General features: G+C 43.2%; 1 protein-coding gene across 3 annotated transcripts in view; it reads right to left on the bottom strand.

Annotated features, from left to right (window-relative positions):
* Positions 1 to 12,500, bottom strand: part of slc4a7 (solute carrier family 4 member 7) — a 28,202-nt gene that overhangs the window by 7,178 nt on the left and 8,524 nt on the right. For 2 of the 3 annotated variants that reach the window (XM_060861182.1, XM_060861183.1), the window contains exons 3-17: positions 10,860 to 11,000; positions 10,454 to 10,592; positions 10,148 to 10,308; positions 9,861 to 10,049; positions 7,536 to 7,645; positions 4,647 to 4,804; positions 4,320 to 4,407; positions 4,011 to 4,157; positions 3,752 to 3,852; positions 3,295 to 3,469; positions 2,598 to 2,731; positions 2,237 to 2,482; positions 1,928 to 2,033; positions 1,628 to 1,789; positions 1,392 to 1,505 (exon numbers count right to left, since the gene is read on the bottom strand). In XM_060861182.1, coding sequence (XP_060717165.1) covers positions 1,392 to 1,505; positions 1,628 to 1,789; positions 1,928 to 2,033; positions 2,237 to 2,482; positions 2,598 to 2,731; positions 3,295 to 3,469; positions 3,752 to 3,852; positions 4,011 to 4,157; positions 4,320 to 4,407; positions 4,647 to 4,804; positions 7,536 to 7,645; positions 9,861 to 10,049; positions 10,148 to 10,308; positions 10,454 to 10,592; positions 10,860 to 11,000 — 2,171 coding nt within the window. Of the gene's footprint in view, positions 1 to 1,391; positions 1,506 to 1,627; positions 1,790 to 1,927; positions 2,034 to 2,236; positions 2,483 to 2,597; positions 2,732 to 3,294; positions 3,470 to 3,751; positions 3,853 to 4,010; positions 4,158 to 4,319; positions 4,408 to 4,646; positions 4,805 to 7,535; positions 7,646 to 8,903; positions 9,261 to 9,860; positions 10,050 to 10,147; positions 10,309 to 10,453; positions 10,593 to 10,859; positions 11,001 to 12,500 lie in introns of all 3 variants that reach the window. The other variant, XM_060861184.1, reaches the window with a different exon arrangement.

Below are 12,500 nucleotides of genomic sequence, written 5' to 3'. Positions count from 1 at the left end.
AAAGTAGAGTAAAGTAAAGTAAAGTAAAGTAGAGTAAAGTAAAGTAGAGTAAAGTAGAGTAAAGTAGAATAAAGTAAAGTAAAGTAAAGTAGAGTAAAGTAGAGTAAAGTAAAGTAGAGTAAAGTAGAATAAAGTAAAGTAGAGTAAAGTAAAGTAGAGTAAAGTAAAGTAGAGTAAAGTAAAGTAGAGTAAAGTAAAGTAAAGTAGAGTAAAGTAGAGTAAAGTAAAGTAGAGTAAAGTAGAATAAAGTAAAGTAGAGTAAAGTAAAGTAGAGTAAAGTAAAGTAAAGTAAAGTAAAGTAGAGTAGAGTAAAGTAAAGTAAAGTAGAGTAAAGTAAAGTAAAGTAGAGTAAAGTAGAGTAAAGTAAAGTAAAGTAAAGTAGAGTAAAGTAAAGTAGAGTAAAGTAGAGTAAAGTAAAGTAAAGTAGAGTAAAGTAGAGTAAAGTAGAGTAGAGTAAAGTAAAGTAGAGTAAAGTAAAGTAAAGTAGAATAAAGTAAAGTAAAGTAAAGTAAAGTAAAGTAAAGTAAAGTAGAATAAAGTAAAGTAGAATAAAGTAAAGTAAAGTAAAGTAAAGTAGAGTAAAGTAAAGTTGAGGCCTTTATTTGATCACACTACATTACAGCACAGTGAAATTCTTTCTTCACATTTCCCAATATTGGAGGTTGGGGTCAGAGCTCAGGGGCAGCTATGATACAGCACCACTTTAGCAGAGAGGGTTAAGGGCCTTGCTCAAGGGCCAATAATACACTTCTTTCCCAAATCTAGTTGTAAGCCACAGGATCTGATGTGTTTTCTCTCTCATGCACCATTTCTTCTGCTGTTAGTCTCCTACACAGAGATTTATTAGTGATGAGTGCTGATGGCTTTATAAAGACCCCAGTGATGTTATGACATGAACATTGTTCTTATTTCACTTAACTGTAGCATATTAATGACAAAACTCTGCTAAAGTTCTACTGCAATAATATATAAGCAACAGGCATGTACATATTTAAAGATTTATAGATTTATAAGATTGTCTTTATCACTACAGTGTTGTGTAAACTTTCCTGTTCATTTATTCACATCTGTGTGACACTTTTGTCTTGTTAACTCTGGTTGTGAGAGTGTTCATGACCCTGTGGACAGATCTCTCGTGTCTACGCAACAATAATACTTTGGCTTCTGTTTCATTTTTTGAGACTTTTAGCAGTTTAGAATGAAGTCTTTCTCTTGTGTGTGACTGTAAATGGTGGAGTGTTTGAACTGGTTATCATCTCTATAAGAGGTCCCACGTGTGTCTTCAGGGTTAAGCTCTAATGCTCTGCTATAATGTGGGATTCATTGTGAATGTTAACACGTTTCACACACAGACATTATTTACACATCTGCCCAACACACGTGTGTGTTACCTCAAAGGTGTCAGGCACATTGAGTTTGGGTGAAGGAATCCCCACCAGGTAATCCAGCAGCACCATGAACAGGATGGTGAGAAACACCGCAAAATCACTGATTGTAGAGCGAACCTGCACAGCCAATGGGGTGGAAGAGACAAAGGTCAAAGGTCACAATAACCCAGTCATCGTTATTGTACATGTTTATGAGCAGAAACTGCTATAATTCTTATTTTTTTTATTTTATAGCTGACCCTGGTGGGAAAGTAGCGTTTGGTCCTGAACTGTTTGAGGAAGGCAGAGAGGAAGAAGGTGGTGAAGAAGAGGATGATGGACCAGAACAAGACGTCAGGGATGAAGGGGCCATGATCACTGCACGCCGGGCCCACAAACACGCCCTGTAGCTTTTTACACGTCTGTACATCACGCACACACACACACACACACACACACACACACACACACACACACACACACACACACACACAGGTGAAGAACGGAATGATCTACAGTGAACCACACACACATAAATGAATTAATATTTTTATGCTTACGGTCACATCCAGCTCACTCCAGTTGATGGTGTCGGGTATGAAACTGCTCTGATTCCATAGGTTTGTGAGCTCGGGTGTAGCATTCACGGGTGGAGAACACTGACATCTGATAGTCAGAGAGAGACACAGAGAGAAGCATTATTTCAGTTTTTAATGAATATTTTATTTATGCTACTGCTGTACATCATCTAATAACTAGCTTCTATTTTTTTTTAATCTGAAGCAGTGTTTAATGTTAAACTTAACACAATAACCAGAACTCTAACACGCTGGAGATATCAGACCACAGATGCAGGATGGTGGTCCCACCTGTAGAAGGTGAGGTTGTCCAGATCATTGTGCATGTTGATGGGGAACATATCCCCCAGGTGGAAGAGCTTCTCCAGTGCCTCATAGATGAAGATGATGCAGATGAGTGCAGCAAAGGCTTCCTCCGTGAAGCGTGTGATGTAACACACCAGAGAACTTGCATCTGTCGCCACCAACACAACACATAGGAACGCTGTCCACAAACCGATACTGGTGCGCAGAGGGAGGTAGGACAGGCCGTAATCACTGCGCACACACACAAGCACACATACACACGAAGAGACTGCAATGTAACCAGCATTTATAAGATCAGAAAACTGTAGCATCATTAAACACCGCAGTGTGAGGGTGAGACTCTGACCTGCAGAACTTGAAGAGGATTTTCTCAAACACCAGAACTGGGCCGGTGCTGCCCAGGATCGTGAGAGGCTGACCAGCAAAGAGAGAGTATGCCACTCCGGTCAGAGACGCTCCAAATAAGGACTCAATAGCACTCTACAGAAAGAGAGCAAGAGAAAGTTGTTCAGGATCAGGTTTGTGTTTTATTACCATTTAACACTACACTGATGTTAACATTAATTAGACATCATTAGTGTACAGGAGTCAACTTTACAGTCATGCTAACAGGTGAGGAGGTGCTCATGTCTTCTGTGGGTGTGGCCTATCTAGCACTTTTACTTTCTAAAGAAAAATGCTATTAGCTCGACACTGATAAAGTTGTTCTGAGAAAACAATCATGTAAAACCTAATTTAATAGAAAAAAACAACATGGCTCAGTATTACACACTGTTATATTACACAATGTTATACAACATGGCTCAGTATTACACACTGTTATATTACACAATGTTATACAACATGGCTCAGTATTACACACTGTTATATTACACAATGTTATACAACATGGCTCAGTATTACACACTGTTATATTACACAATGTTATACAACATGGCTCAGTATTACACACTGTTATATTACACAATGTTATACAACATGGCTCAGTATTACACACTGCTCCACCAAGTTCCTGAGCTAAAGAACCGAATGGACAAACTCACAATGTTGTTCTTGGTAATTTCACCCAGCAGGCCACCGAATGTGATGACAGGAGACATACAGGCGCAGTACAGGAACAAGACCGACGCCAAACACTGCAGACTGAACGCATCACGGATATCGCTCCAATAAAACGGAGCTTTCCTCTTCACATCCAACACCAGGCCACCAAATATACTGAAAGAGAGAGAATGAAAGAGAAGAGACTGAGTGTTCCACTAAACTCCAGCCCATTATCCTCAAACCCTTCCCCCTTCTCAAAGCCCCTCCCACGTTTGAATCCCGTCCATTCAACGCTGTTTTAATGATTCGGCCTCGCTGAGCCTCTCCTCTTATACACGCTTTATCAAAACAGACTTTTTGCTAATGAAATTCACCATAACACTAATGCTAGATCACACTTGTGTGTGTGTGTGTGTGTGTGTGTGTGTGTGTGTGTGTGTGTGAGAATATTCTTACCGTCCTGTCCTCTTCAGTTCTGGTCCTGTGTGAGGCTCCTCCTCTTTGATGACCTCAGACAGGGGAGCAGAGCCATTTGGCACCGGCATCTTCCTTTTCTCCTACACACACACACACACACACACACACACACACACACACACACACACACACACACACACAATCAGCTAAACATAACAGTCATGTAGATCAGATCTCTCCCATTAAACTCCACCCTCTGATACTCTTCTGTGCTGTGTTGGGTGGAGGACGTAGTCACCTGAGACGGGACATTTTTAGGTGGTTCTATGCGGATGGTGGGGTCCCACTCGCCCGGCGGGAGAACAGTCACCTGATCCAGAAACTCATCGATTCCAGACAGCAGGTCGTTCCTGTCTTTAGCCTTATATGCAACGTCATGAAAAATCTACAAACACACACACACACACACACACACACACACACAATACAATAAAATAAAATATGGTTGCTGGTCATTTGGTTACATTCAAATGTAAGACCGTTGTATGTGTGCATGTGTGTGTGTGTATGTGTGTGTGTGTGTGTGTGTGTGGGGGGGGGGGGGCACCTCATCAGTCATCAGTGTAGCAATGGAGCGGCCAATCTCGTGGTACTGAGAACCTTTACCAAATGGCCCGAGCAACAAAAACAGGAACCTGCACGTGCACACAAACACAAAGATAAAGTTTTAAATATATTCATGTTTATATAAATAGCTTTGTGTATATTCATGTGTCCTTATGGTGACTGTGTGTGTGTGTATGAGTGTGTGTGTAACCTTGTGGTGACTGTGTGTGTGTGTATGAGTGTGTGTGTAACCTTGAGGGGACTGTGTGTGTGTATGAGTGTGTGTGTAACCTTGTGGGGACTGTGTGTGTGTATGAGTGTGTGTAACCTTGTGGGGACTGGGACCTCGGTGAGGCCAGTGAGGAGAACAGCAGGTGAGAGACGGATGAAGGCGATGATTGGTCTATCTAGAAAGTCAACTTCACCAACCAATACGTTAGACGCCTCGGCACCAGGAGGAATCTTCTTCATGAAGTTCATATCCACCTGAGGGTCAAAGGTGAAGAAGTCAAAGAAGGAAAAAGTGTGTGTGAGTGAGTGACTGAAGTGAGAACAGGAGCACTGATCTTCCACAACATGACACATATCACGTGTTTAAAATGTGTCATGACATGATAATGTTCTACATGTTGATACCTAATAATAAAAGACAGATTAGAATGACGTAAAATAAATGATGTTATAAAACTAACATATTTTGGATAAAAAATTAAAAATGTGTAAAAACAATGAAACATTTTCTCACAACATACAGACTGCATTACTACTGATAGGATGTACATATGTGTGTGTGTGTATATGTGTGTGTATGTGTATGTGCACAAGTGTGTGTGTGTATGTGTGTGTGTGTGAGGAGAAGAACCAGATCATTTTGTAAGTGAAGACAAGCATCTGTTTCTTTGAGAAACCACAGGTGTGTTTTCTCATCCTCATTCTCCCACACGTCTCAGTGTCATATTTTTAAACCCACTCATATGCAGTGTGTTGAGCACACACACACACACACACACACACACACACACACACACACACACACACACACACACACACACACACACACACACACACACACACACACACACACACACACACACACACACACACACACACACACACACAGGTCCCTGGGTGTGAGAAATGCACAAACACTAATATTATCATTATTACTGCCAGGAAAGTAATAAGTGACACCCAGCCAGCAGGGAGGGTCAGACAGCACTGTGTCACTCAGAAGCAGAATAAAATAAACAGTCCCACATCAGTCAGGATCCTGTGGAGAAGTAAAATATAAAGTCCACGGCAGGACATCGGAACTAACTAAACAAGGCGTCTCCTCTTTTTGTTGAAAGTGGGTGGGGCTAATACTGGGTTAAGTCAATGCAAGCTCCACCCACACCACTCACAAGGCTGAGGTCACTGATCAACATTAAACCTGTGAGTCTGAGTGACCAAGCGAGAGAAGTTACTCACTGATTACATGCTTACTACATGGAAATGTAAGAATCCTGATTCGCACTGTTTGTGCTATTGTGATAAAGGGCGTGTGTATGTATCAAGTCAAGTGTGCTCATTAGAATATCAGACCAAAAAAGACCTGAATATTAGTAGATAAAAACACATGACATCATCAGAGTGTTGGCCAATCACAGGCCATGTACAGACTGAAACACACGTTGACAAACTGCAAACACGTCACAACACCAATACATGATTTCATGACACGACACATGATCACACACCACCACAGGCTGACTGACAGGAGGTGATGAGTGACATCACAGCGGGGTGACTTATAGAGGCGGGACTTACGCTGGGTCTCTCAGTTCCACAACGACAGTGAAAACAGATGCAACGGTCCTGTTGCCGTGGCTACCGTGCAGCGAGGTGTGAAGTCAGGGATCAAGTCAGAGGACAAAGGAATTAATTTCCCTTTACACCTGAATCTGGATTCACTTTTCCTAATTTACTGCTTGATCTGAGTATAAACATTTCTATTTCCATAATCAGAACTTTGCTTTAATACAGAAGATGAACACACTTCAGTTCTGTAAAAAAGATTCAGAGAGAGTGACGAGTGTCCTGCCCAGGGGGTGTGTTCAAAAAGTAAATCGTTAGAAACTAAGAATGTCCGCGAGAATTTGAGGTTTTATAAGTGTGTGTGTGTGTGTGTGTACATCAGTGTGTGTATATGTAAGTGTGTATGTGTATGTATATATACACACTGGTGTGAAAAAGTCTTGGCCCCCGTCCTGATTTTTATTTCTTTGCACGTTTGTCACACTTTAATGTTTCAGAACATCAAACAAATTTAAATATCAGTCAAAGATAACACGAGTAAACACAACATGCAGTTTTTTTTAAATGGAGGTTTTTATTATTAAGGGAAAACAAAACCCAAACCCACATGGCCCTGTGTGAAAAAGTATTTGCCCCCTGTTAAAACATAACTGTAGTTTATCATCACACCTGAGTTCAGTTTCTCTAGCCACACCCAGCTTCAGGACCTGGAAGACTCGCTGTGATAAACAGAACCGTGAATTCTGCTGTCTACCAAAACATCCTGAAGGACAAAGTGCGGCCATCTGTTCGTGACCTCAAGTTGAAGTGAACTCGGGTTCTGCAGCAGGACAATGATCCATAACACACCAGCAAGTCCACCTCTGAATGGCTGAAGAAGAACAAAATGAAGACTTTGGAGCGGCCGAGTCAAAGTCCTGACCTGAATCCTATTGAGATGCTGTGGCAGGACCTTAAAAAGGTGGTTCATGCTCGAAAACCTCCAATGTGGCTGAATTACAACAATTCTGTAAAGATGAGTGGACCAAAATTCCTCCACAGAGCTGTAACAGACTCACTGTAAGTTATCACTAACACTTGATTTCAGTTCTTGCTGCTAACGGTGGACCAACCGGTTATTAGGTTTAGGGGGCAAATACTTTTTCACACAGGTCCGTGTGGGTTTGGGTTTTGTTGTCCCTTAATAATAAAAACCTTCATGTAAAAACTGCATGTTGTGTTTACTTGTGTTGTCTTTGGCTAATATTTACATTTGTTTGGTGATCTGAAACATTAAAGTGTGAAAAACGTGCAAAGAAATAAAAAAATCAGGAAGGGTGCCAAGACTTTTTCACACCAGTGTGTGTAACTGGATCTCGGTGTGAGCAGTAAGCACACAGACCCTACTCAGGGAGGGATTTGTGTCAAACAGTAATTGTACCTTACTGAAGTCCACCGTGCTGTTCTCTCTGCTCCCTCCGTTTATCCGACTCTCACTGGGTTTACTGTTCTCCAGATTCCCTGGAGCAGAGTGTGGAGACGCCATGAGACCTAAAGGGCAGGAATATATACAGAGAGACACAGACAGGGTTTAGATGGGGTATAATTACATGTCCCACCCTGAGAGACCATGAGATAACCCTAAGCCCACTTCCCCTGTTATTACAGTTATTATTTACATTATACTGGTACCACCACTGTTATTACACTGTTATTACAGGTGTTCCTGATATTATTAATAATAATAATATTGTTATTGGGTGACACTGAATATTGTGTGTGTGTGTGTGTGTGTGTGTGTGTGTTTAAAACAGTACAGTGCTGGTTACATTCTGCTCTGTGTGAGTATAAAATAGACATACAATAAATCTCAGGGGGTCACAGTGTCTTAGTGGTTAGCACGTTCGCCTCACACCTCCAGGGTTGGGGGTTCGATTCCCGCCTCCACCTTGTGTGTGTGGAGTTTGCATGTTCTCCCCGTGCCTCGGGGGTTTCCTCCGGGTACTCCAGTTTCCTCCCCCGGTCCAAAGACATGCATGGTAGGTTGATTGGCATCTCTGGAAAAATTGTCTGTAGTGTGTGATTGTGTGAGTGAATGAGAGTGTGTGTGTGTGTGTGTGTGCCCTGTGATGGGTTGGCACTCCGTCCAGGGTGTATCCTGCCTTGATGCCCGATGACGCCTGAGATAGGCACAGGCTCCCCGTGACCCGAGGTAGTTCAGATAAGCGGTAGAAGATGAATGAATGAAAATAAATCTCAAACTCAGGTTTAGTGTTTATCTGACACACAGAGCAGGTGTGTGTAATAATGTGTAGTATTATGATTAACAGTGTTTAAAACTCCAACACTAACACTAGTGTCACTGCGACACTCACGCACTCATGTGTACCTGCAACACTCTCGCGCACACACACTCGCACAACACCCATATCATATCTGTGCCTTTTACACAATAGGACAGGGTATGGGGTGACAATACTTTGTGGAAAACAAAACATTTACTACAGACAACATTGTTCAGTTGATAAAGGAGGAAGGTGATAATCTGAGTAGTGTGTGTGTGTGTGTGTGGGGGGGGGGTATAGAGAGAGACAGAGGGGTATAGACATGACACAGAGAGATATAAAGATAGACAAAAAGCAAACAAACAGAAAACAATACACAGAGTAATGTTCTCTAATGGTGCAGGATACAGTGAGAGATACAAACAAAGAGAGAGAACGAGAGAACAGAATAAATAAAGTTAAAGATAGAGAGATAAACAGAGAGTGAGAGAGAAACCCCATGTTAAATACAGGATGATATTTGCCTTCTGAAGGCGGGGCCAGATGCAGGAAGTTCTGGGCGGGGTCAACTACCACCCCGCCCCCCTCACAGTGGGCAGGGTCACAAAACTGAGACTCCTCCTCCTCAGGTGGGAACACCACTACCTGTGGGATGTCGTCTGTCTCTCCACTGCACACAAACAGCTCAGGCACCTGAGAGGAGGAGAGACAGTTTGAAGGGGGTGTGGCCTGGTGTGTGGTGTTCCCAGAAGGGGCGGAGCTTGACTGTGGCTGCAAGATGTTGTGCATGGAGGAGCCACGAGAGTCTCGGGATGCCCGGCATGACTGAGGGAGGGAGGAGAGTCTCCTAAGTGACAGGCGGGAGGCAAAGAACCCCTCCCCTTTAGGGAGGAGGAAGATGAGGATGAATAATAAATAAACAAAATGAAGGAAGTGTAGCCGGAGTTTAGTCATGCACACAAAGGAAAATACAGTAGAGTGGGAGGGTATTAGTCATGTGTAGAAATATGATACGTGCACACACACACACACACACACACTTCATGTGCATGTATGTGCACAAACTCACGCATACACACTCACGCACACACACTTCATGTGCATGTATGCACACACACACACACACTTCACGTGCATGTATGCACACACACTCACACACACACACTTCATGTGCATGTATGCACACACACACACACACACACACACTTCACGTGCATGTATGCACACACACACACACACACACACACACTTCACGTGCATGTATGCACACACACACTCACACACACACACAGTTCACGTGCATGTATGCGCACACACATACACACACGCAAACAAACATGTAGTTAACAACAGGCTTTACAAAACACTGCCCCTGCTGGAAATGCTCATTTACATTAAAATTCCACATAGCAAACTCACTCTGTTACACTGCGTTACAACCCGGGTGTCTGAGTGTGTGTGTTTGTGTGTGAACAACTCACCGTTCCGCTCGAGTAAGTGTGGGTCCGAGTGTTTCTTGCCTATATCAGCGAAAGAGCGCACAAGTGGGATGCGGTTGCTCAACTTCTTTTCGCTCTGGTGATGGTGACGCTTCAGCATGGCCTCTCGAACCTTCTCCTTCAGAGACTCGTCCAACTGCTTCGATGCCACCATGCTGTCGATGAACATGTCTGAAAGGAAAACACAGGAAAGTAAAAAATGCGGAATCTCGAGCACGACAGCACAACGGTTAACAAATCTATGAGCGTTCTACTGTAAACGCTATAACCTGCAATCTCCTCGATGGTGTTAGCTCTCATGTCCAGCAGCACCGTGCCGTTCATGATGCAGCTGCGGAGCTCAAACAGGCTGTGGAGCGAGAGAGTGGCTACATACGGCTTACTCCATCTCTCACCTCCATCCTCTACATCCTCCTCAAACTTCAGCCACCTGCAAGCAAACATACACACACACACACACACACAAATTCATAGCAACCAGTGTCATTTTGTATGTAACATGTAAGGGTGTGTGTGTACAGGTGTGTGTGGGTGTACGTGTGTGTACAGGTGTGTGTGGGTGTACGTGTGTGTACCTTGCCATCTCCTTCCACTCGTACATCTCTCCATCGAGAAAGTGCAGCTCGTCCAGCTCAGTGAACAGGTCATGGGGAATGTGTTCTTCATCATCATCCTCTGTACCCAGAATAAACTGAACACGCTGAGAGGGAGTGTCTGTGGAAGAGGAGGAGGAGGAAGGCCAAGGTTACTCACTAGTGTCTACTCCCTACACTGGAACACAACTAAAACAGAGTGCGTTATACATCTGAATGATGTACACTAATGACTAGTGATTAGAATGTAACAGCAGTGACTCACTATCTTGTCTATATTAGAGGATCATGTTCACTATGTAGTGAACTAAATTAGGGAATAAAAGGAGTGGCAGTCTAAATCAAACACACTAGGACTTAAAATATACGGTGTGTGTGTGTGTGTTACCGTATGTGGGGGACTCTTGTCCATCTTCCCGCTCAGAGCCTCGGTCTCTCCGTTTGCGGTGTCTGTGTCCTCGATGTCGATGCCGTCTCCTGCTTTGACGCCCCAGAGGGACGTGGACGCCGACATACACAGCTCTGTGACCTGAAAACATGAAACACTAAAATCACTCTTTGCCCATAAACGTAAAATAAACACGATTCACTGACTGTTTACATAGTGAGAAAGATGAAGTGTGGGAACATCTAATGATGGCAGTAAAAACTCTGGTTTCATGGTTTATTAAAGGAGATGATTAGATGAGAGAGACAGAATTCCCCTAACGTGAGAGTGAGAAATGGAAATGGAATGTAAGTGCAGTGTGAACAGCATAAATACAGCACATTAATAACACAACGCCCAGCTAGCAACATCACAGGCTTCATCCTGGTTCACAAGCTGAATGGTGTGTGTTTCCTCAGGATAAACACCACACGGGGGAAAAAAACAAAAACACCACACCACTGATATGAAGACACACTTATATAAAGTAATGTAGATAGACACACGCGCGCAAACACATACGCACAAACACGTGCGTACGCACAAACACATACGCACAAACACGTGCGTACGCACAAACACATACGCACAAACACGTGCGCACAAACACGCGCGCACGCACAAACACATATGCACAAACACATGCGCACAAACACGCGCGCACGCATAAACACATATGCACAAACACGTGTGCACAAACACACACGCACAAACACGTGCGCACAAACACGCGCACACGCACAAACACATACGCACAAACACGTGCGCACAAGCATGTGCGCACAAACACGCGCGCACGCACAAACACATACGCACAAGCACGCACGCACAAGCACGCACGCACAAACACGTGCGCACAAACACGCGCGTACGCACAAACACATATGCACAAACACGTGCGCACAAACACGCGCGCACGCACAAACACATATGCACAAACACAAACACGCGCGTACGCACATACACACACTTTATCCTCAATAATGGTTCGTTATCATGTGCTGGGGTGTTTGGTGGTGTGTGTTAAACCCCCCCATGAGGTTAAAATGTGTGCCATGCTACTAATGCTCTACTGAGCTGGGATTAGTTTAGTTCTTTAGACTCCAGGGAAACTCCATCCCTCACAGGGGTGACAGTGGTTTGATTTCCGTCCTGATCGCGGTGTCTGTTACTCTGCGTACCTGAGAAAACTCCTGAACAACACAGTTTCCCTCTGAGCATTAATCCGGCCTGTAATTTGACACAGATGTTTTATCTTAAAATCTTTAAATGAATCTTTGGTCAGTAATTTTATAAAACAAAGATCTAGCTTCCCCTTTTTGTCAATAGAACAAAGTGCCAAAAGCTTTACTCACATTAATAAAAGAGACATTGGGAACAGACCCAAACCAGCACCACACACACATGCTTTATTTGGGAACCTGCTATGACCTGGAGCACATGTGCATATTTTTACCTGATTCACTCTTAAATAAGATAATGCAATAATACTAAACAAGTAAACATACTGCAGTGACTCTGAAGTACGTTTCAGGCAAATAAACTCCCTGTAAAACTAATTACGTGTGAAATAAACAGGTCCATAAATATTTAGACTATAAC

This window comes from Tachysurus vachellii, chromosome 25, assembly GCF_030014155.1.
Source record: "Tachysurus vachellii isolate PV-2020 chromosome 25, HZAU_Pvac_v1, whole genome shotgun sequence".
Taxonomy (NCBI): domain Eukaryota; kingdom Metazoa; phylum Chordata; class Actinopteri; order Siluriformes; family Bagridae; genus Tachysurus; species Tachysurus vachellii.
Note: the sequence above shows the minus strand (reverse complement) of the source record. Positions and strands in the feature narration are given on the sequence as shown.